The sequence below is a fragment of the Daktulosphaira vitifoliae genome, unplaced genomic scaffold (assembly GCF_025091365.1).
Source record: "Daktulosphaira vitifoliae isolate Bord-2020 unplaced genomic scaffold, ASM2509136v1 Scaffold_1, whole genome shotgun sequence".
Taxonomy (NCBI): domain Eukaryota; kingdom Metazoa; phylum Arthropoda; class Insecta; order Hemiptera; family Phylloxeridae; genus Daktulosphaira; species Daktulosphaira vitifoliae.
In genome coordinates, this window is record NW_026099572.1 from 49,704,070 (window position 1) to 49,728,387 (window position 24,318).

The window sequence follows — 24,318 nt, forward strand, 5'->3', positions numbered from 1 at the left end:
CTCAAAGTATGGTGTACATGGACAGTATTCTTTTATTTTAATGTTTTTATTCAAGATATAAGATAAAAAATCAAGTTTGGTAAAAACCACTTCTGTGACGACAAAATAAATCCCGAGTTTATAAAGTGTTTTATAAAAAGTTCCTTAGAATCAATTTTTTAAACTTGCCGCTAGTTTTAAGGTGTCTCAGTAATTAAAGACTGTGGTGCCTATAATTTAAACGTCAGCACCAAAAATACCCATCTATTTTTATACATGTATCTTATTAATTTTTGTTATACTTGTAACAATAAGAACTACGAAAAAAAATAAAAGTTTAAAATATTTATTAAATAAGATAATATTTCTATTTTATGTACAGCTATTGCCAATAAGATATTAGGTATTAATTATAATTATTCAAATTATTATAATTTGCACTAAAACAATAATAAGGTCATTTTGTAATTTTACTGGATAATCAATATGAAAAAAAAATACATTTAAAATATAATTAAAATCATTTATTTTCAACAAGTTATCAAATAATAAGCAGCAAATAATTTTTTCAATTTCGTAATATTTACCAAATTTTTAATAAAAAGAGTCGAAACTATGTTTTTCATTCATTAAAATATATTACTTGAGGCCACATGAAAATCTAAATACAATTAATTTTATTAATCTAAAGTTCCTGTATCATTTTTTATGTTTAAACATCTCAACACTAATGGTTTAAAAAAGAACAATCTAGTATATAGAAAGCCATTATAATTGCACAACTATATATTAAACAAACTAAAAAAATACATTTTTTTTTAATCACATAATAAAAATTGCAAAAATTATTTCTAAATACAAATTAAGTCAACTAAGAAAATATAATTAATTTTTTTGATTATTTAATATTTTTAGAATTGCTCTTGATGATATTACATAGTTATTATTGCTAAGTTTTGAATGTATGGTACATTTATAATTATTATTATTTAGTTTACGCATATTTTTTTTATGTAAATTTGATACCTTGAAATCTAAATAAAAATAAATTGTTAGTTTTTGAACAAACAAATTAATACGGTCATAGATACCTATATACCTAGATACCTAATATGGTACATTTAACTGCCAAAGGTGGATGTTTCATAAAACACATCTCCAATCTACGTAAATCACAAGCTTTCACAGTAAATGACTCTCCCCAATCAAGTAAATGAATTACATAAATCTGTTCCCCGTTAACATTATTTTCAACAAAACTACAAATTCCTCTATACCACCTGCCAACTCCTAAAATTAAAGTAATTAATATATTACCAGGAAAATAATGACAATTTTAATTTAAGTTTTAACATGTCATTTTTTATAATAAAGACATCGTTTGATTATTCAGAGTTATGAAAAATAAAATATATTAAATAATTATTATATCAACTTATATTATAAATTGTTTAATTAGATAACTACCATAAAACTATTCAAATTGTACGTATTTTTATACTATTTTTTTAATAAAATTGTTGATTACCATATTTAGTTGCACAAAGTTCATTTTTTCGTGGTTTGTAATTGCAATTTTGAACATCAGTCTGTCTATAATATTTAGTCATTTTATTTTCCATAGACCTTATTATATGTTCATCAACAACTTTTGTCATGTAAAAATAATCTTTTCGAGAGTACAGTACTCTCATGTAATAATTATAATTATTCGTCAATTTGAGTTGAGGCATATTTTCTAACGTATAGAATTTTGGTCTGTTATCGACTTGAGTTCCGTGATGTCCATTTATAATACCATCTTGCTATAAACCAAAAAAACAGTGTTGATATACATTATTTATGGTTATACTGTTTATTTCAATCGTCTTCTCTGAAAATCTATGCTTGTGTTAGCAGTTAATAAGAGTGTGTAATCAAAATTAAAGTATTTATTATTAGTTAAATAGAAAAATATATGTTTTCTAATTACCGAGATTAACTTTGTATCTTCCAAAACAGATTTTGACCAATCTAAAGTTGATGATATATCAACTAAAACATAAATTATAAAAAAAAAGTTTTCTATTTAATTTCTAATACATGTTTTAAAGAAATTTTATATAAAATGAAGTCCCAATTCTTCACCTCTAGTTATTACTTAAAATTGTTAATAACTTCTAAAATAGTTGTTGTTTACTAGTAATTTTCTTAATAATAGCATTAAAATGATCAAATTATATATGTGTATTGCTATTTGAAAAAAAAAATTGACATTGTTATAGGATACCACAAGAGATGTACGAAAAAATTATTCATGATTAAAAAATTCAGTAAAATTTTGAGCTATAAGAGAGAGATGAAAAAAAATTATCACTATTATTCTTATTTTTCGATTAATTTAGTGATTGTTATTATCTTTCTACACATAATTTTACATATTTAATTTACAACTTCATGTTAAACATTTTTTTTTCTTATTATATGTACATTTTTTTTATAACTTATTGTTAGTTATAACAATAAGTTTTGACTTATTTTAAGTCAACTAGTTTTGAATAACTTATTGAATTAATAAATTTAAAAAATAAATCTAAACTAGTATGTGCGAATTTTTCATAAAAAAAGGTGTAAAAATTATTTTAATCAATTTTTTGACCGATTTAATCACCCAAACATCTTTTTTCTTCTTATTTAGAAGGCAAAAATAATAATGGAGGAAACGTTCACCCCTAGAACCCTCTCACTGTCCCGCCACTGCAAACAAGTAAATTCTATTTTAAAACTGAGAAAAGATAATTAATTCAAAAAGTGTTCAATGTTTGTCTTATTTTTAAAGTAAACATACCTTCTAAAGATGATTCTATAGGCATAGAAGAACAAAACTGCAAATCATAATCTCCAAATTCTTCTACTAGTGTTATTTGTTTATCTTGTTCAGACTTAATTTCTCCGATTATGTTTTCTTTCAAATCATGCGTATCATTCTCTTCTTGAAAGAGATACGATTTTTTTAGATTACTTCGTTCTTCAACGAAATCGTAATCTAAAAAAATTGCTACACATAATTAATTGTGTCTCGAGTTTAATTTAAACATACCTTCTGAAGACAATTCTTTTAAAGTGTCTAAATGAGGATCATTTGGAATAGACAAGATACAACACTGTGAAGCAGTGCTGTTCGTATAACTTTTGGTTGATGAATTTGATATATATGTCATCGATTGTATTTTTGAAATTATATCTTCTGACAATACAACAGTTTGTGTTCCGCAATTTATCAAATATATTTGTCTGTTTGTGTTTCAGACATATTAATCACAGTATTTAAGTTAGTCTGAATAAATTTTTCAGAATATAATATCGAGGTCTGAATAATAGCGTCTTTAATACTCTTAACTTGAGAAACTAAGTTATGTGATTATGGTAAACACTCTCCTTGAACCATCACATCTTCTGTCAACATAGTAGTCTGTGATTCACAGTCTACTAATGTCACTGAATAAAATATAATGTTAATAAGAATTAAGTTAACTAAAAATAAATTTATCATAAATAGAAAAAATCATATTAATAACCGTTTGAAAGTACTAAAAATTACCCTTAATATTTTTTTTTATTCCAAATTTCTTCTTGATACTTCTAATTATACGTGTTATAAATTTGGCCATTTTTGATCAATAATTTTTGATTATTACTTTACAATACTAAGAATTATTATCCGATTCGATTACTTTTCTAGTTCTGGATTCTAATTATGTTGAAAACTGATTTTAAAGGGTCAATCGTCTTTATTAATAAATGTACAAACGGTTACTATGACAAATTTTTTTTCAAACCAAGAAGCAAGAATAGTCTATTTTTTTTTTCATACACTATTACATTTTTTTAAAATTAAATTTCATGCATTGAGACTAAATTTCATATTTTTATGTACTTTTTTGAAAATATGATTATTCTGTTATGTATAAGAGGAATTATAATGTATACAAATTTCTATATGAACTTTTGATCTAACCAATATTTTAAATTACTATTTTTAAAAATAATTTTTGCAGTTTTAGATTTTGTTTAAAGTACTTTTTATTATATTGTCTCTAATAAGTAAATAAAAAGGTTAAATATTTTATTTTTATTTTGAAATGATTGTAATAAAAACTTTAATTATTATTAAAATACTCGTAACTCAATTTTGTACTTATTCTAAATTTGTTATCGACTCAACAAAATTGTTTTACTTTTAATACTATTAATTTATTAAAATACTATTAATGAGTTTTGGAAAAATAAATTATTTTAATTAATTAATTACATTTACGGGGAACGGGCACGTAGACAAAGGTGGGCCTGGCCCCCCTTAGATTTAATGTGACCCAGGGCCGGCTCCCCCAAATTTAAAATTCAATTATTTTTACGAATTATCAATAACGTACTAGGCCTTATATACATTGAAATTATTATTAATTTGTGATTACTATTGAGTAATACAGTTATTATTATGGCTGTATTTTCATTTTTATATTCATAGAAAACGTTATTTGAAAAAGATAACAATCTGGACGTAATAATAAATGGAATAGCAGTTACTCCAAACGTAGTTATAGATAAATTTTTTTTAACTATGGTCCAACAAATGATAACAAACTACCAAGTATCATTGATACTTATTGAAATATGCATTGATTAGAATCTAGTTAATTACAAAATTCGATAGAGTAATACTCTATGAAAAATTTTTTGATAAATCTTATCTTTAATCTGTTTTTTTTTTTTTATAATTTAGTAGTTATAATAAGTAATTTATTTGTTTTTGTTAATTTGTTATTTGCGTGTTCTAAATAATAGTAATGAAAATATGACTAAAAAAAGGCAGGAATTGTTTTTAATTTTAAATAAAATAAATTTTACATTGTTTATTATTTTGTATTTATTTTCAAAATTATTTATAACTTATTTGTTATTAGTATTTAGGTATAAATTATTTTTTCTTAATACCTTAAAAGTTGAAAAATTAAATCAGCTTATGTTCATATCATTATTTTATTGGCTTCCATGCAATGCTGAGTAGGTATTGGTTTTACTATGATGTGTTTTTTTCTGTGTCTGTTACAACTTTTTCTCAGCTTTCACCAAACCGATATCTTTCAATGATACGTCAAAAGATCACAAATCGTATCTAGTCGAAGACATTACCCTCAAAAATTGAAAAAAATTCCCTCGTTCCCCGTAAATGAGGGAAACCTCCAAAAAAATTACAAATTTAAAAATCGCTAATTTTCGAAATTTTTTCAATTTTTTTTACTTAAAATTGCTATAACTATTTTAAAAATTACCAAATCAATATAATTTTTTTTTTATATAGATGCATGATATCATTACCTTTCATTTGGTATATTTTTTTTTATATCTGACCCTTAACCTGCCCACAGGGGGGGATTTAAAATGACAACTTTTTCACAAATAATTAACTTTTTCAACTTAACTTTTGAAAATGTTCCGGAAGGTCTCACACTTTTATATATATATTAAATTAAAGCTAATGTAATGTACTTTATTATGGAAAAAAAAATTTCGGACTTGCGAATTGAGCTAAAAGTTATGGTAATAAATTTATTTATTTATTTTTTTTAATATAAACTTTCACTTTAAAGGACAAAAAAAAGTAGGTTAAAAATTATTACTTTTAACATATTAAAAATCAATAATAACTTGAAAACAATTAATTATAAAAAATATATAATATATAATTAAAAAAGAATTAATAATCTGGATATATATAAGGAAGTAGAAGTTGTTATTGCTTTTGTAATTATCCACCAATTTTTTAGAATTAAACACCATCTACAGATTTGCATCGAAGCATTTCTTATGATAGTGATTTTAATCACTGTCAGATTAAATCTATACTGGACCCAACTATGCCACATCCCCACTGTGCCACGACCTCACTGTGGTGGGTTTTTTTTATATTTATCTGTTCATTACCATCAGTCATACTCAATGACTGTCTGAAAAAATCATCTATTGTTTTTTTTATTATAAACTTTCGGAAAAATCAACCATAAAGGATTAACAAAATAGGTTAAATATGTCATTTTTCATACTTTTAACATATTAATAATTAAAATCAGTATTAATTTAAAACAATTTTTTTTTATGTCAATACTTATTTTAATAATAAGTAATTCTATCAAAACTTAGAAGTGATAGAAAAAGTCTAATTAGAGATTTAAAGAGAGCGTGAAAAGTTGAAAAAGAAAACTATATTTTTGTTTATTATAATTTCTTTGCAGAATAATGGTAATTAGTATAAACCAATAGTACTTAGTATTAAGGGTGTAATAAATTAGTAGTAATATGTATTTAGGGAGCAGAATAATAATAATTGGTAATAAAGGGATAGAAAAATAGTATCTAAGGGTAATTAATAATTATGTGTGAATAACAAAGAGGAATTAGGGTTTATACTAAAAGTTAGGGAATTGGTAATTAAGGGGTGTAGTAAAAGAGAAAGTAGGGGGAGTTAATAATTAAGGGGTGTGGTAAATGAGAAAGTTAGGGGGAGTTAATAATTAGGAGGTGTAGTAAATGAGAAAGTTAGGGGGAGTTAATAATTAAGGGGTATACTAAAAGAGAGAGTTAGGAGGAGTTAGTAATTAAGGGGGTATTTTTATTAATTTTTAGATTCTGTAAATTTAATTAAAAGAAACCCCAGCACAGGGGGGTCGCGGCACAGTGGTGACGTGGCATAGTTGGATCAAGTATAATGATATCTGACAGTGATTAAAATCACTATCAAAAATAAACGCTTCGATGCAAATCTTTAGATAGTGTTTAATTTTAAAAAAATTGGTGTTTTATTCCAAAAGCTACTTGATCTGCTGGTTCCTTATTAATATCTCGATTAAGATAAAGTATGTCAAATGAAAAAGGGTTTATTAAAAAATATTATTTCTCATAAAAAAATTGTGTGGATCCATAAACTTTTCAATAAGTTATAGCATTATAAAGTTAAATATAATTTAAATAATAAAATCGAGAATTTTCACACGAAAATAGCATTTGGTAGCCATTTTCGCCGTGGAGACAAGTCCAGAGGTCAAATTTTTTTTTTTCATAATAAAGTACATTACATTAGGTTTAATTTAAGATATATATAAAAGTGTCAGACCTTCCGGAACACTTTCAAAAGTTAAGTTGAAAAAGTTAATTTTTTGTGAAAAAGTTGTCATTTTAAATCCCCCCCCTGTGGGCAAGTAAAGGGTCACATATAAAAAAAAAATATACCAAATAATAGGTAAAGACATCAAGCATTTTTAAAAAAAAAAACTATATTTTTGAAAAAGTTACGGCACATTTTAGTAAAAAAAATTTCGAAAATTTCAAAAATTAGCGATTTTTAAATTTGTAATTTTTTTATGAGGTTTCCCCCATTTACGGGGAACGGGGGAATTTTTTTCAATTTTTAAGGGTAATGTCTTCGACTAGATACGATTTGTGATCTTTTGACGTATCGTTGAAAGAAATCCGTTCGGTGAGAGCTGAGAAAAAGTGGTAACAAACACAAAAAAAAAACACATCATAGTAAAACCAATACCTTCTCGCTTCGCATCGAAGCTAAAATATATAGTGTTCTATGACTACATTTTTTTGTATCTGTGAATGCTCAATCTCAGCTCTCGCTGGATTGATTTTGATGAACATAACATCAAAAGATATCAAATCGCATCTAGTATGACATTATCTTCAAAAATTGAAAACGTTTCTCTCGTACCCTGTAAATGAGGGAAATCCTCCAAAAAATTACAAATGTAAAAATCGCTAATTTTTGACATTTTTTATTTTTTTTTTACTTAAAACTGCATTAAATTTCTAAAAATGGCCAAATCTATATACATTTTTTTATAGATGCATGATGTCTTTACCTTTTATTTAGTATATTTTTTTTTATAAATCTGACTTTTTACCTGCCCACAGGGGGGGATTCAAAATGACAAGTTTTTCACAAAAAATTTACTTTTTCAACTTAAACTTTGAAAGTGTTCCGGAAAATTTGACACTTTTATATATATCTTAAATTAAAGCTAATACAATTTACTTTATTATGCAAAAAAAAAATGTCGTACTTTATTTTGTCTTCACGGTGAAAATAGCTACCAAATGCTATTATTGTGTGAAAATTCTCGATTTTATTTTTTACATTTTTAACGTTATAATGCTATAACTTATTGAAAAGCGTATGGATCATTACAATTTTTCTATGAGAAATACTATTTTTTAATAATCCTTTTTTCATTCGACATACTTTATCTTAATCAGGATACTAATAAGGAACTAGCAGATTATGTAGCTTTTGGAATAATCCACTAATTTTTTAAAATTAAACACTATCTAAAGATTTGCATCGAAGCGTTTTTTTTTTGATAGTGATTTTAATCACTGTCAGATATCATTATACTTGATCCAACTATGCCACGTCACCACTGTGCTGCGACCCCCCTGTGAGGGTTTTTTTATAATACTGTAATAAATTTTTTGTTATATTTTTAATTGAATATATTAATTTAGTAGTTATTACTTTTAACATCATCGTTTATAATTGATAGGGGTGCCAATTTAATTTGTTTATGTGGTTATGTATATTTTTAAGTAGCTAGTTTATAATAGTGTAAATGATCTAATTAAGAAAACGACTTATGGGCCAGTTTTTTGTAAGTTATGGTGATTTTTAAATATAGATTGGTAGGAGGTATGGGTATGACTGTTAAAAAATAGCACTTACTGCTACTTCACACAGTTATTCAAGAAATATCGTTAAAATTCTCTGTTAATAATGTATAAATTATATTATCATTATTTATAAATAATTTAAATCTTATAAAATTCTGTTTTTATAATTATTATCGATTACTATTATTCATAAACTAAATTAAAATTAACTGGACACGACAAGGTCAGCTGGAACAGCGAGTGCTTCCGGTTTTGTTATAAAATTTTCGTTGAAGGGGAAACATTCGGCTAACATTGAGTTTTAACGACAAACATTTTTTCAGAATACAAAATGTTTAAAACGCAGGGGGAAAATATTCATAAAATAGTAGATAGCGCTGTTACTTCAAAATTCTCCATTTTACGAGAAACTTGTAATAAAACCATATCGCCTGATAAGGCCTCGTGTTCAGATCATTTTATCTCGTGCTATCATACTTCTAATACTATCATATTATTTCTAAATAGTGATCAGATTGTCATAGATGAATTGTAATTGTGTATTATTCTTATGGTCCTATTTTATGTAATGCTTTTTTAAATTTATAGTAATTTTTCATTATAATTTTTACTATTATATCAATTCTGCTGCGTGGTACCCTTTGTTTATTTCTATTTTTTGTGTTTTCAATTGGGTTTGAGAGAAATACTGAGAATTTAGATTTCTAAAAAAAATTAGTAGAAAGTAGCAATCATCGTTATTTCCACAATGATTTTTTTAATCACATTACCACTTTTACACTGTGATCAAAAATATCCATAGAATAAAAACTCTGAGAAATGTTTAATGTTATAAATAATCATACTGTGACTACATTATTAGATATTTATCAGCCGCACTCCTCTACACGTCCAGGTATAAAAATATTAATGATTACCAAATTCTGATCCAAAAGTAGCTATCGACACGTTTATATTATAGGTCCTTCTAAACGTACTGAATTTAGCTGCATTTTAATAAACTAACATGAATTTTCATTCAACAGATTAAATAACGATTATTTACTGTTATAAAATATCTGGCTCAAGATGTCAAAAGTCGGAAATGTACTAATATAATCAGGAAGTCAGTCGAGGTGGTAAGTCATCAGTAAGAATTTTGTTTAATAAGACATATGCTTATTACGACTATAATACTTAAAAAAAAATGTCAACCTTAAATAAGTTAACGCTTTAAAAAGGTAAAATCTTTTTTTTATTTATTAAGTTTACTTTCTAACAGATAGCAGCAGCTACATTCGAAATATTGTGTAAGGAAAAACCTAAAGATGTAAAAAATTACAATGAAAGATCAAATTACTTTATTTTATTTTGTCAATAAAAACATTTCTAAAAATATATTAATAACTACAAATTAATAAATTATAAAATTATGAAGATGGGTCCACAAAAAACTAAAGTTTGTTTAAATGATTTAACGATATGAATTATTTGCCAATTTAATATATATCTTAAAAATGTTAATTTTAAGGATTTAAATTTTCCCCCTAATTCCTACCAAAATGTTTTGGTTTTGTATTATTCTAAATTTAATAACTAGAATGTATTCATAGTTCTTAATCACGTGAAGTATAACAAGATTATTATTTCCTCATCACGTTAATAAAGTAAAATAATTTACATAGTTAAGAGAATGTTGTATTGACTACGTATAAATTCGTTGAAAATAATTACAAAATATTTAGGATATTGAAATAAATTTGCCCCGGAGGTTCCATTGTTCTTTGTTCAGAAAAAAATATATCACTACTTTGATTGTATAGATATCAAGTCAAACAAAAAAAAAGTTAATATACCATTAAGTTGTTAGTTTAATAAATGTCTGTTTAAAGATAATATGAATAAAATATATTGAAATAATTTAAATATTGAATAACAAAATGTAAGTGGAATGTATTTTGAATATAAAATTATTGTTATGTATTATTGAAGTTAGTCTAGCAAAATTTTAACTTTACAAGTATAAATAATTTTTTTTGAGTGAAGACTATACTTAACTCACCTGGATACGTCACTATCTCATTTAATCATCAAACTATTAAGGATTTATTGATCTTTAAAATTATATAACAGATGTATTATTATGAATTAGCTACTAATATTTGAATATAAAATTAATAGTTTATCATTTACTCTTAAATTAAAATATTTTTAGTAATATCGAATTAAAAAAAAAAAAATTGGTCCAATGAGAGCTAGGAAAAAGTGGCGACAGAAACATAAAAAAACACATCGCAATAATATCTTCTCAGCTTCGCATCGAAACTAACAAATCTATATTCCATAATCTAGATTGAATTTAAGTTAAAAAAACTAGCACCGTGGAGTCGCGGCATAGTTGGGACAAGTATAGATGATATGATATGCAGTACCACAAAAAACCATTTGATGCAAATCTATACAAATTTTATAATTTGTATATATGTAATTTTACAATCTCTATAATTTAAAATTCAATCAAATATTATATGCTTGTTAAATTAAATGTTTAATTGATAATAACGTAATTATTTGTAAAAATTGCAAATTTTTTGGCTTTGACGACCGATTTTTATCTAATTTTGATATTGTAGACTATAATTTTTATTTTAATATTGTAATACAATTTATTAATTTTAATTTAATATTGGTTAAAAGTTGTTAAACATACTTCATATTAAATGTATTATGCATATTTTTAGTAAACTAGGTTACTTATATATCATAAATAAGTCATTTGAAATAATATACATACGATCGCCTATTTTGATTCATATTATTGAAGCAGTTTCTATGTATCGTATAATTTTTTTAATATTAGAAAACAAATCACACTTGATGTTAAACCATAAACTGCATTACCAGTTCTACAACATTCGCATAAATATAAGCTCTTAGAGAAATTTATAACATATATCACATTTACGTTTTACCGCATTCGATTAAACTTGTCCTCGAATGAAATTTTAGTGTTTACGTTGGTCAATAATCACTTTTTGTAGTATAAATAATAATTATATCATCTAGAAAACAACTATTGAAAAGCCAAATTTCGTTTATACATTTCTAAATTTCTTTACTTGGACACAAAGAGGCTATTGAGGGCAAAACACGTACGGAAACATTGATTCACAAGCATATAACCTCCCTAGCACTTGTATTTTCCCCAGGGTATAGTATTTCCATTTTGCATCTGCCTTTAAGCCTACAATAACGATCAACGCCTAAAACTGTTGGTCGTGTGCCCTATACAACAGCATCTGTCTAGTTTTTGGGTTCTATATGGTACGTCTATAAAAACCCAATATTTTTGTAAAATTTCTAACGTACAGTTTTATTTTTATTTCGGTTTATTATACACCTGGTTTGTGGGGTTGATTTGTGATTTTAGGGATAACATTGCAATACAGGAAAAAGTACTCACAAAAATTCATAAAATCGGTTTTCAAAATTATCAATCAACAATGTATTGTTGAGACAGAGTTAAAGAGTTAATTTCCCCAGATATAATTCATTATGCCACCTTTGTGTGATTTGTATACATTGTAAACGAATTATTCTGAGACAAACTTTTAAAATTTTAAAAATTCATTAGATTTAACACGTTTGAATTTTGCCAAATAGTCGATCCACATTTAATTTATTTCATTTTATAAATAATTTATCTCAACGTACTAAGATCCATTTCAATACTTATATTATTACTATGCTTCGAGACTCTATGCATTTATTAAATTTGTGTTTGACTACTTCTGAGACACTTAATTCCATACAATTCTATCATAGTTATACAGTATCACTGGAACTCTTTTTATTCTAGGAGTGATCCCCATGTCACCTCCCAAAACTAAAATCCTAACTAATATGCATAGNACTATGCTTCGAGACTCTATGCATTTATTAAATTTGTGTTTGACTACTTCTGAGACACTTAATTCCATACAATTCTATCATAGGTATACAGTATCACTGGAACTCTTTTTATTCTAGGAGTGATCCCCATGTCACCTCCCAAAACTAAAATCCTAACTAATATCTATGCATATTAGTTATAAAAGATATTAAGATAAAAAAAAAACGAATATCTATATATCATTGACGTACTTGGGATGACTAAAATAAACTTTATAAATGCATAAAGTCTCAACCCTTATAAATTACTATTCTTAAAAAAGAAATCTCAATACCTTAATAAAAATAATACGCTTGGGTATAATTTTTGAGTTCTTAATGCTTTTATATAAAACTACTATTGCGAATATGATTTCCACTGTATCAGCTAACAAAGGGTGATTATACTCACAGATGTCACATCTAGCAGTTGTCCCAAGGGATAGATCTTATATATTTCACCCTCTGTGATTATACTTCAATAGTTATAATAGATATTCCCTTTTTTCTAAAATCTGCAGAATACATTTTTACATTTATATGAGGGTGCTCCCTTTACTTATTTAACGCATAGTATAAGTTATATTATAGTAATAATAAGGGTAAATTGTGCACGTTGATTGTAAATAATTGCTATAAATTCACAAAATAAGATTTTTCGAAATTTTCAAGATTTAATGAATTTATTGAAAGTGTAAATCTTAAGTTTATACAACTATTATTTTAAGGTTAATTGCTGCATTGCAGCTTGGTGATTTCAGTGACCAGATATTTGTGATCAAAAACAAAATTTGAAATTTCGAAATACAATAAAAATCTATGCACGCACATCTGGCTTATAGAGAGTTATGTATATTTCCCTTCTTTTTATCGGTTCTCACATTAATCGGCTGAGATGAAAGAAAACCGACTATGTGTTTACAAACAGTTGTTTGTAATTAATTATCCCAATCAAAAAGTTAAAAAAAGATACTAATAAAGAGTAAAATGTATATAAATAGCGTACGGTTAGGAATACGTTCCGGCAATTGGATGGCGGGAAAAGAGTAGGCTACTATAAATAAAAGTACTCCATCGTAATATTTTAATGCTGTAATAATAAATTAATGGTGGCTGTAGGGAAGTTGATGAAGCAATTGCAATAACGACAAGTAACGACTGACAGTGTACATATTATACTCGGGTAATGATAACAGATGAGATCTCGATATCGACCTCACGCTTGCCGAACACGTTCTTTTTGTACCCGAGTCCGTATAAATCATGGCATGGAAAATACTTAACTCGTTAACCCGTTTCTTCCCTGTTCAATAATAATAAGTCTTCGAGTGGATACGCTGGACGGTTTATATGTATCGTTTAAAGACGAAAAAAAATATGCCTTGATAATTTATATAAATAACAACCCGCGCCTTATGTAATGCGCACGATACGTGTGGCTCTAAGTGAAAGTCCCACACGACCGTTTAACGAGGCGTTTATACACCTCTATGCGCTGTATTTGTTGGCCGTTTTGGGCGACGACTAGGGTACATAGCAGTGTAATTACACCGGACGAAAGGCGGAGGAGAAGGCACAAATTTTGAACATGATAGTTTTAAGTAATTAATTCAACGTACGGGACAGTCTCACGCGTGTTTAACAATGTGTTATGCGTGAACAAGTTTTTGTAAATATATAAAAAAAAAATCCATATTATCAGCTAACAAAAAATTAAAGTGTCAAGTTTTTTCAACATCTCGTGTGCTTAATTTCAGGTGTAAGATATCATATTGGTAGATTTTTAAATTCGCACATTTTTCAATATCAACGGTTAAATGGCCAATTGTCATATTAAGTCAAAGCTAATATTGTCAAAATATGAATAAAAAAACAACAAAAGAGAACACGAAAAAGACTTATACTATTTGCAAATGTTTTGTGTGGTAATAATAACTACTTTGGAGTATTTTATTTTGTTTTTCAAGATCATCAAATAGCATAATTGTGAGCTACGTCAAAATTATTAAATTTTAGAGTGCATAAATCAGTTTTGCATCTAATATTGACAACTGTTTAACTTCTTAAGAAATATGTGTTCATTTTCATTAGACACTATTTGTTTTACATAATAAAAATTGCATGGATGATTTTTAGTGTTAAACATAGGTGTAAATTCAGGAAGGACTAGAGATGTTTAAACTCTTCAAAATTTGTCCTAGCCTCCCAAAAAATAATATAGAAATTGTATGAGCTGCTAAATAATAGTACATACATTTATAAACAATTTTGGAAGGCGAAATTTAATGAGTTTAGGTTGCTCATATGTGTATAAAATTATGTGAATACCAAAAATAAAATACGTATCATAATGTGCCTGACTAATAGTACCAACTAATATAATCAAGATTTTTAACAAGCTTCGAAAAACAATTGAATTGATTTGAATTACATCAATAATATGCATTCTTACATATGCAGGAACACAAATAAATACAATTTATTTCACGGTGTCGTCATTAAAACAATAGCAAGTCACTGCTATACATGTTTAAATTTGAATAGTGAATGCATTGATCACAATGAACAATGTATATCTATTATAACAATAATCTAACCATTAACAAATCCTGAGCTCATGATTCGGTTCATTTTTAGTGAACAACTTCAGTGAAATTAACTGTTATTTATAAATGTTTTAACTATGAATAAATATTTCCAATTGAAATGCTCGGACGCTAATATTTAATTATAATTGAGAGATTCATTGTTATTATTTTTTCTTTTTAAATTAATTTTACAATTTATTTAGAGGGATTATAACTTTTTTTTATAGATTGCTGTGTTTAACTATATTTTACACCGTGAATTCGTAATAACAAAAAAAAATTCAAACAAATCAACCTAAGCAGTTCAGTTTCTATTGAAAGTACATAATTATTGTACTACAGAATTTTGCAATACGCAGTGATACTTAAAATCAAACATGACGATTTGCAATGTATAATAAGTAAAGATTTTCTAGAATCTTGAACAACAAATATCAGTAAATAGTGTATTTTAATTATGCATCACTGCAATACTATCTATATAACTAGAATCTAAGAACTCGTTAGACAGATTTCCATAACTTCTATGTTGTAAAAAACATATTTCTAGTGTTCCGCGTTAAAGGATTATTGGTCGGTATGTTAATCGAAACCGAATTATTAGTTTATTTGTAGTCTTTCTGTCGAGGAATGCGCGACCGCGATTTCATAACTATTTGGCGCCACAAAACTACTATTCGGAAGATTACAATTAGCCACTCGAAAAATGATTTTCTCGATTTGCTAATATTTAATGTACGTGGAAAAAAACAAAATATAGAGCAAAAAGGCGTGCGCAAGGTCGTTTTCACGTGACGGATTTTTAATTAAATCGTGATCCGTCAACACATTCACTGTCTGTAGTCAGACACCGCACAGATTGATAACTGACGATGAGGTCGAACATGCTACAAGTCGCTATCAAAAGAAATTCCTGTGAGATTATGAGCGCGCCTACACTTTGATTTTTATTATTATTTTATTCCAATAACTATGACTGCATTTTAAAGTAACACACAAGTAGGTAGTTACAACGTGTCGTACGCTGTAAACAAAGGTACCTAACTGTTGTATGTGTACGTTTGTGTTTCTATTTTTGTAATTAGAATTGTTACGTGGGATTCAATTAGCCCATCGTATTGTTCATGAACACACCTCTTCCTTTAATTAAACAAAAGAACGATGTTTTGAAAAAAGTATTTGTCGTTATACTCGAGAACATAGTATATCTATTACAACTTCACGTGTACTATATGCTGTTGAAATAAATTTTAAAAATATATAAGTTACTATCTTAAAACTGTTTGATTATACTTAATTGATATCACTGGAAATATTTAATCGTGACTATCAGAATGATAGATTTTAAAACATATTTTAAATACAAATTTTTTCACGTATCAAAAAACAAACATTTACTGAAAACAAAAAAAAATTGAGAAGAAATAAAATTTATAAAAGCCAACGAACATTTTCCTTTCAGGCTGAGCTTCTGATCTTAATTAATATAAGATGTTGAGTGTGACATAATCATAAATAATATTAACTTAGAGTATTTTTTCATTTTATTATTAGTTTTTATTTTTTTCAACTCACACTGGTTTGTTTTTTATCAACTAAAATAATTTGATTTTTAAAACTCAATAAAATTATTTTATGTATAAAATAAACTTTCAAATATTTATTTCATGTATTCAAAACTAATACCATAAATTAAAAGGATATTATTAAGCGATTGTGTGTATTATTTCATTGGAGTCTTTATTTTTGACATTTAAATATTATTAATATAAAAACAAAGAAATGATAAGGTTGATAAGCTCTTTAATTGTACACGAATTTCCTATATTTTACATAAATTGTTTTTATATTAAGAGATCTAAATCAAATATTTAAAATTATGTAAAATGTTTGTAGCTATAATTATAATATTTTGTGAATACCTAAGTATTTATTACTTCTGAAAATGGCTAAAGTTTTTCTTTTGTTATATTCGTTTCAAAAAAATATCAACTTTTTTCAATATAGTCTTTAAATTGAAAAATAGTATAAATTTAAGAATTGTTATCAAATAACATTTGCGTTAAAAAGTTTAACTGATAAATATATTATGTAGTGTTGGTATACAATACATTTAAAAATTAGGCATTAATATTTTTAAATTGTATAAATTTACAGAAACTTCAATATCATTAACACTTATGAGTAAGTTGCGCGTAAATGAAAAGGCTATTTAAAAATTTAGTCAGTTTTTAAAAGAATTAAGTCTGGAGTTCTATGTGATCAAATTTATAAGCAATTAAAGTATTGAACAAAAATCATCCTAGAAATTTTTCATTTGAATAAACAATGAAAATGGGTAAGGTAAAATTACTATTTAAATTATCTATGCAAAAAAAAAACAATTTACAAATGAAACAAAAAAGCTTAAATAATAAAATAAAAAATATATTTTAAATGCATTTCACTAATTTCAATTATTATTCGTAAAAAATAAAAATATTAATATTAAATAATACTGAAAATAATGGTTAGTCAGTAAGTACTAGAAAGAAAATAGCAAAATTAATCTACGCACAATATTTTAATATTGGACTAATATTATTAATTTCGAATTTTCAATTGCAATGCATATTGGTGTTATCATTGTTATGTAAATTTCGTTGCATCAGTGCGCTCGTATCATCGACCTTCAATTACGATTTCTTGGTCGTGCAGCAGTTATGTTAATTGCTACAAATTACTCGTGTCTGCGTGTGCTATTATCAGTTTACAGAGTTATGGACGAAACTATAGGTGCGTTGAAAAGTCTCCATGGAAGAACATACGCAGGACACTCGACTTGCAGCCGTTAACAGCTGTACAAAAACAACAACTACGCAACCACCGAGTATAACGAAACTTGCGGCCTCCCGGGGCATGAACGTGCATAGATGTTCTTCACCGTATGACTTAATGTTTCTTACTATGACTTGCTGCACATCAACGAAGGAGCAACAGAAACTTATCAGTTGAAGCACGAAGAGCGTGCCGGTAACAAATTAGTGGAATATAAATTATCCAGTAGACACATTTATGGTGTTTTCTTGTTTGTTTTATTTGTGCCACCCACGTGTTGATGTAGTTTTGTTGTGTCATTCCGATATTAATTTCATACGTATATGCGTAAACGAAATTCCTACAGCTCGAAATCATATATATATATATAAGCACCGAGTAATTATATAAAAAAAAATGTTTAATTTGTAGTTTAGGATGCAAAATATTCATATATTTTAATTTGTTGTGCAATCGTGGAAAGTAAATCACTGAACTTATTTTTTCAATAATAAATTTATGAACGAGGAAACATAAATAATTATGCAAATTGTTTAGTTGGAATAATAATGTACGAGATACGGACATTATTAATCATAAATTAAAAGAACGTACTCGAACTTCAAGAGTAGTTAAACATCCCCGTTTACTACTTGAGCACGTTTAGTTATTTTTATTTTAATTATTTTCGTATGCAATTAATTTTTTTAACAAAAACGTGTGCGTAGTTATAATGACTTGCGCTGCGATTCAAATTCTGCTCTTGAGTCACACCTAAGAACTTGTTGTCCAAGTGGTAAGTTTTACGTAAGCAAAATCATTATTTTTTCTATGAATAATTTAGTATTCATATGTTTCGCAGCGAATCGGCATCAACAGCGGTGACCTATTAGTCCTTTTTTTATTTTTTCATGTAAACAATGCCTTCTATATTCTACGATATAATGTGCTCCTTTCCTTAACTCTAATATTTGTTGACTAAATAAAAAAGGTTTTGCAGTGAATTTACGCCAGCTCAGATCTAATCTGACCTTATATCATTATAACATACACTTCAGAACAATGGGCAGATTTGTTATGTGATTAGGTATGACCAACAACATGAGTATGCAGCACTGCAGTTTGCGCAACTTGTCCAATGCTATTGTCTCTCTTTAAACTGTACGTTTACACGTTCATAGTAAACGGAGTTGCGGCTGTGGGCGGTAAACCGGAGAAAAGTTTTAAGTCCATAACGGGAATAATAAAGCGACCTCTGATGAAGAATAGAAAACAAATAGATCTGTAATGTTATTAGTGTATACTTATCGAAGACATATGAATGTATTGTCGTATATTTGATGCAGGATTGCGAAAAAAATGGTTTTTTTTTTTATAAAACCAAAGAAATATTTATATTTTTTTAATTGTTTTTTTTTTACCGTTAAAAATGTTATGTTTTATACATAATTTTTTTTTTTTTTTGATATTAAATAACAGTACATTAAATAGAATAATGTTAAGCAAACTAATAACACTTAAGATCTTTAACACTGATCATTCGTCTTCAACACCTAATTAATAAAATCAAATTCAGATATCAACTAAATTAAATATCTTCATTATCATAGAAGTTATTATATTTTATATATATAGTTGTTGTATAAATATATTTTCTATAGTTTATTCATAGTTCTATCTATATTTATTATAGCTATGCAAGTTTTGTTGTTAAACTGGATTAATTTAATAAAAAATAATGGAAAATAGAAAATGTAAACAATAATGTTAACAAGCAGTACAAATAATACTTTTATTCAGTTAAAATAAATATTTTTGTAATATCATTTATTAACTTATCATAAAAATATTATATTTAAATATCGTTGAACTTGTGTTATTAAGGTTAATAGTCTTATAATGTAACTTAGGAACTTTATAAATACCATTAGATTTAAAATAAATATTCTCTTCTTAAATTTTTAAAATTAAAAAAAAAGTATAACAAATAATTAAGTAAGAAAACGAAAAATGTTGTTATAACACAAAACAAACATAAAACATGATATTGAACATTATATCAAAATATTCACTTTTTACAAATATATCACTAAAATGACTTTAAGTTATTATGAACAACTAAAAAAATTATTAACTTTTAAATTAACCATTTAAAGTTTATAAGTTTATTCAATATTGCGAAAAAATTTCAAATTCAATAGCTATTTATAAATTGTAAAAACAAATGCTCATAGATAGAGCTACAAATGGCTCCAATGGAAAAATGGAAACGTTTTTATTAATTTCTCGAAAAAAAAATATAAGTTATTGATCTCTTGACTTTGACATGCCTCAATTCTTGATAAAATTTTTAATTATAAGTTTTTAAGTTTTTATATGAAGATGAGATTTTAAAGTGACGTGTTTTTTTTTGTTTGTGCCACTTCTATTTAGTTTCTACTGATCTGCTTTCTTCCAACAGTATGTCTAAAGTGGATGATTATAATTATATATAGTTGAAGATATTTCCCTGAAAATTGAAAAATTCACTCTTTCCTTTGAATGAGGTAATTTCCTACAAAAATGGCGATTTTTGAAATAGGTTAATTTCAACATTTATAGTGTTTTATTTGAAACTGCAATAACATTTTGAAAATTAATGAATCAAGACAAAAAATTGTTTTGATTACCTTATCTATATCACTTTCGCTTAGAATATTTTTTGAAAATCGGACCTTGCAACTGTCCATATAGCAAAGATAACAATTTTTGAATAAAACGTTAACTTTTGAAAATGTTTTGGAAAACCTAATATCTTTAAATATATCTTAAATTATAGCTATGTATATTTTGAAAAAAATTGTATATTGTATCTATTTTTATATAAAACTTTCCAATTTATTCTTATAAATTTTAAATTTTCTATTGCTATAACTTTTTGAAAAATGTATTGATTAATTTAGAAGTTTTTTAATGATTACCTTAAGTATCTTTTTAATCAATATTTTTTTTTAATAATATAATTCATTCTCCCAGTCAACTTGACTTTTGAAAATGTTTCTTAAAACTTTGCAAAAAAAATTAGATCTGTGGCAGTGTCAAGTGATCCAAGTACCGAAAATTCAAAAACAATTTTTAATACATCAAACTAATCTGTATTGGATATACAGATGTAAACTAACTTGCAGTAGTGTACTACAAACGATTTCATCAAAATTTATTAACACATAGAAACCCATTAATTAATAAAATGTCAACAAACACTCTACCCTCAAATCCTCCTCGCAGATTAAAACGACTATGGAATAGAGATCTTCTAAATAACTAATGACTAACTACTATTCGTAACTAAAATAAATAAAGAACATGCTAGAGGTGTGACTAATGAGTCATCTCCTTTTCATTATAATTCATGTCATTCTTAAAATCATTTTTTTTTAAACATCAAATTTACTTATTGTACCAATTTGTAGTATAGATTGTAAATATTCATAATAAATAAAAAAAAAAATTACAATTTTTTTCTATGTGTGTTATATTAATACGAAAACATAAATTGATTTTATTATATATATTGCAGTAAAAATGTACAGACATTACAGTTTCAAAAACTTATAAAAAAGTTTTGTACCTTCGATTTACTTTCGAATAATTAAAAATGCATTTAATTCGGTTGATACTTGTTGTTATACAAATTTATGTTTATTGTTTTGTTGCCATTAAATAAGCAGTTTCGTTATTTCTGCCCGTCCAGAGTATTTTAGTATTTCCCTTCAATTTTCTGGTTTTCATTCAGCTTTGTTTCTCCTTCCTTATTAATTGAATCTTCAATGACAATACTATAACAAAAATAAATTTGCATAACAACAAGTATCGACCGAATTAAATGCATTTTTAATTATTCGAAAGTAAATCAAAGGTACAAGACTTTTTTATAACTTTTAAGTCTTTGAAACTTTAATAACTGTACATTTTTACCACAATATATACAGTAAAATCGATTTATGTGTTCGTATTAATATAAAGTATTTTTGATTATTCTAATGTAACTATAAAATCAAAATGTGTTAAATATATTTAATAATTTTTTTTACCAGAATTACGAATTTTATCAATTAAGAAATTTGATTTTAATAGAAATGTTTCCTAGTTTAAGGTAAATTTAATGATATAAAAAAGATAATTCTTTTTGAAATTTTAATCACATAGATTTAAATAATTAGTTTTAAAAAAGTCATTTGAGGCAGAATGAATGTATAAAATTCATTATGTCCCATAAAATAATTATAAAGTTTAGTATAACTAATATTTTAATTTTAATTTTTTACATTTATATGTGAAGCTATTACAATAAAAAATTAAAATTAAAACTATGATTATTACAAATGCTTCAGATGTGAACGAATTAAAAAATAATTTACCAGTCAAAAAAAAAATGTTTGTTCAGATATTAAATGAAGATAATTTAAAATAAAATACAAGAATATAAACCCAAATTAATTTCATGATCTAAAGATAAACCAATAATTTAAAATGAATAACCAGATAGTAACAATAATTAAAAAAACTGAAGAAAAATGCAAAATATATAACCAAAAACTTAAAATATTGTACTGCCAAAATATCAGTAAAAAATACCAAAATGTTAAAAATCATTAATATTAATTTAGGACCTATTTTGTTTTAATCTTAGTCAAAAGTAATTTACTATCTTAACTAAATATTTTATTAAAATTATTGTTTATATAATAAACATTATTAACAATTTAAAGACCAACTAATTATGTTTCAAAATATTATTGTTTTATTATGATTATTGATATTATAATTTTATTCTATTATAATGTATACACATTACAAGAATTTAATTAGTATTTGTTTTAAATACTTTTAGTAACATTAGTTATATTACATTGAAGAAACAAAGTAAAAATGTGGTGTTTTGTATTCGAATTTCTTTTTGCCTTAACTATAGGGCTAATATGTGTCTTACATATTTAAATAATTCTTTGCTTAAATATTGCTATTTTATTGCTTTTGTAATCAATAATAAATTTGAAAACATAGAATTGTCGTGAACTGCACCCTCTAATATCATGATATTATTTCAATGGATGGGGTTTGGGTTTTATTTCTTTTCCATTCTGTCAGTATGTCAATGTGGAAGAAAATTTAACAAGAACAATAAATTTAAATCATGCCGTAAAAATTTTTTGTAAATATCAAGATATGAGATGTTTTGCATGAAAGATTTGAAATGTTCGTGTTAATTTTCTTAGGTGAAAAATACAATAGCAGTCATTTACTACACGGATGTAGATTCTTCCTTTTTTTTTTTATTGCTCGATTGTGTTTTAATATTTTCTTCCTTTGTTATCCATCGACCTTGGCCTTATTCCATGGTAAATAACTGTTCATCTTTACGTTTGTGATGGCGAGTGTATTCACACATGAGAAATATCGCTAGGTAAAAGCCTTTTACAACTATGAATAAATAATAAATTGTAATTATAATGGAAGTTATTTGCCAAACCAATAAGCCGAATCCGTAAAATCCATTACCGGATCACTTACTTATTGACCACTAATACTCTTAATAATGTACTTGTGTAGTAACGTAGTAGTGTATAACAGTGTTAACGGTTTTTTGCATTATGTTGTGGACTGAAAACTGTGTGCCAAAGATCGTGCACTGACCTGGAGAGGGTGAACACAATTGTCGGTGTCGTTCGTGCTATTGTAATAGTGTCCGAATATATTATTTACCCACAGGAACACCAGCGTTAAAACAGTCACCGGGTAAAATAAGTAATGCATTATGAAATATGGGTCAAAGTCGTGACGATCTTAAGTTTTTTAATCCTTTTAATTTTTGCAGCTCGACGGGAATACAACTATAGTGCACCAACGGCAGGCCAAGATGTCGTGAGGTGCACACAAAAGAAACGCATTTGGCGGGGGCGATTCGATTTCCCTTAGTAATGCCAAGGACATTAACAAAGCCCATTAAGATAATTATTTGCTCGAGCCCCGTTTTAACTTAGTAGTTAACTGTTTTATTCCACTGTCACCAGCTCACCACTGTCGCCAACTGATATTTACAGCTATATTACTGCACATAAGTGTACAATCGAGTACCTTTTCTTCTTCTTTTTCTCCCTAGCCTTTATACCAACTACTTGGGGTCGACCACCCATATCTTAAATCTCCACTTAACACGATATACCACATCATCTAAACACACACCAGTAGTTCTCGTAACGTCCCCACATACAACTACCTATTTTTTGGTCTTCCTATTCTTCCTTTAACGATCATTTCCATAACTGTTCTTACAGCTTCTGATTTATCTCTCCTC

The 24,318-nt window shown here is 26.3% G+C and overlaps 1 protein-coding gene across 2 annotated transcripts in view; it reads right to left on the minus strand.

Moving 5' to 3' along the window:
- Positions 1 to 900: 900 nt before the first annotated feature.
- LOC126894768 (uncharacterized) overlaps positions 901 to 24,318 on the minus strand; it is a 31,096-nt gene continuing 7,678 nt past the window's right edge. The window contains exons 1-7 of one of the 2 annotated variants that reach the window (XM_050666015.1): positions 11,462 to 11,546; positions 3,059 to 3,456; positions 2,807 to 3,004; positions 1,952 to 2,013; positions 1,508 to 1,784; positions 1,071 to 1,269; positions 901 to 1,013 (exon numbers count right to left, since the gene is read on the minus strand). In XM_050666015.1, coding sequence (XP_050521972.1) covers positions 1,079 to 1,269; positions 1,508 to 1,784; positions 1,952 to 2,013; positions 2,807 to 3,004; positions 3,059 to 3,179 — 849 coding nt within the window. In that variant the 5' untranslated portion in view covers positions 3,180 to 3,456; positions 11,462 to 11,546 and the 3' untranslated portion in view covers positions 901 to 1,013; positions 1,071 to 1,078. Of the gene's footprint in view, positions 1,014 to 1,070; positions 1,270 to 1,507; positions 1,785 to 1,951; positions 2,014 to 2,806; positions 3,005 to 3,058; positions 3,457 to 11,461; positions 11,547 to 24,318 lie in introns of those variants that run through there. The other variant, XM_050666014.1, reaches the window with a different exon arrangement.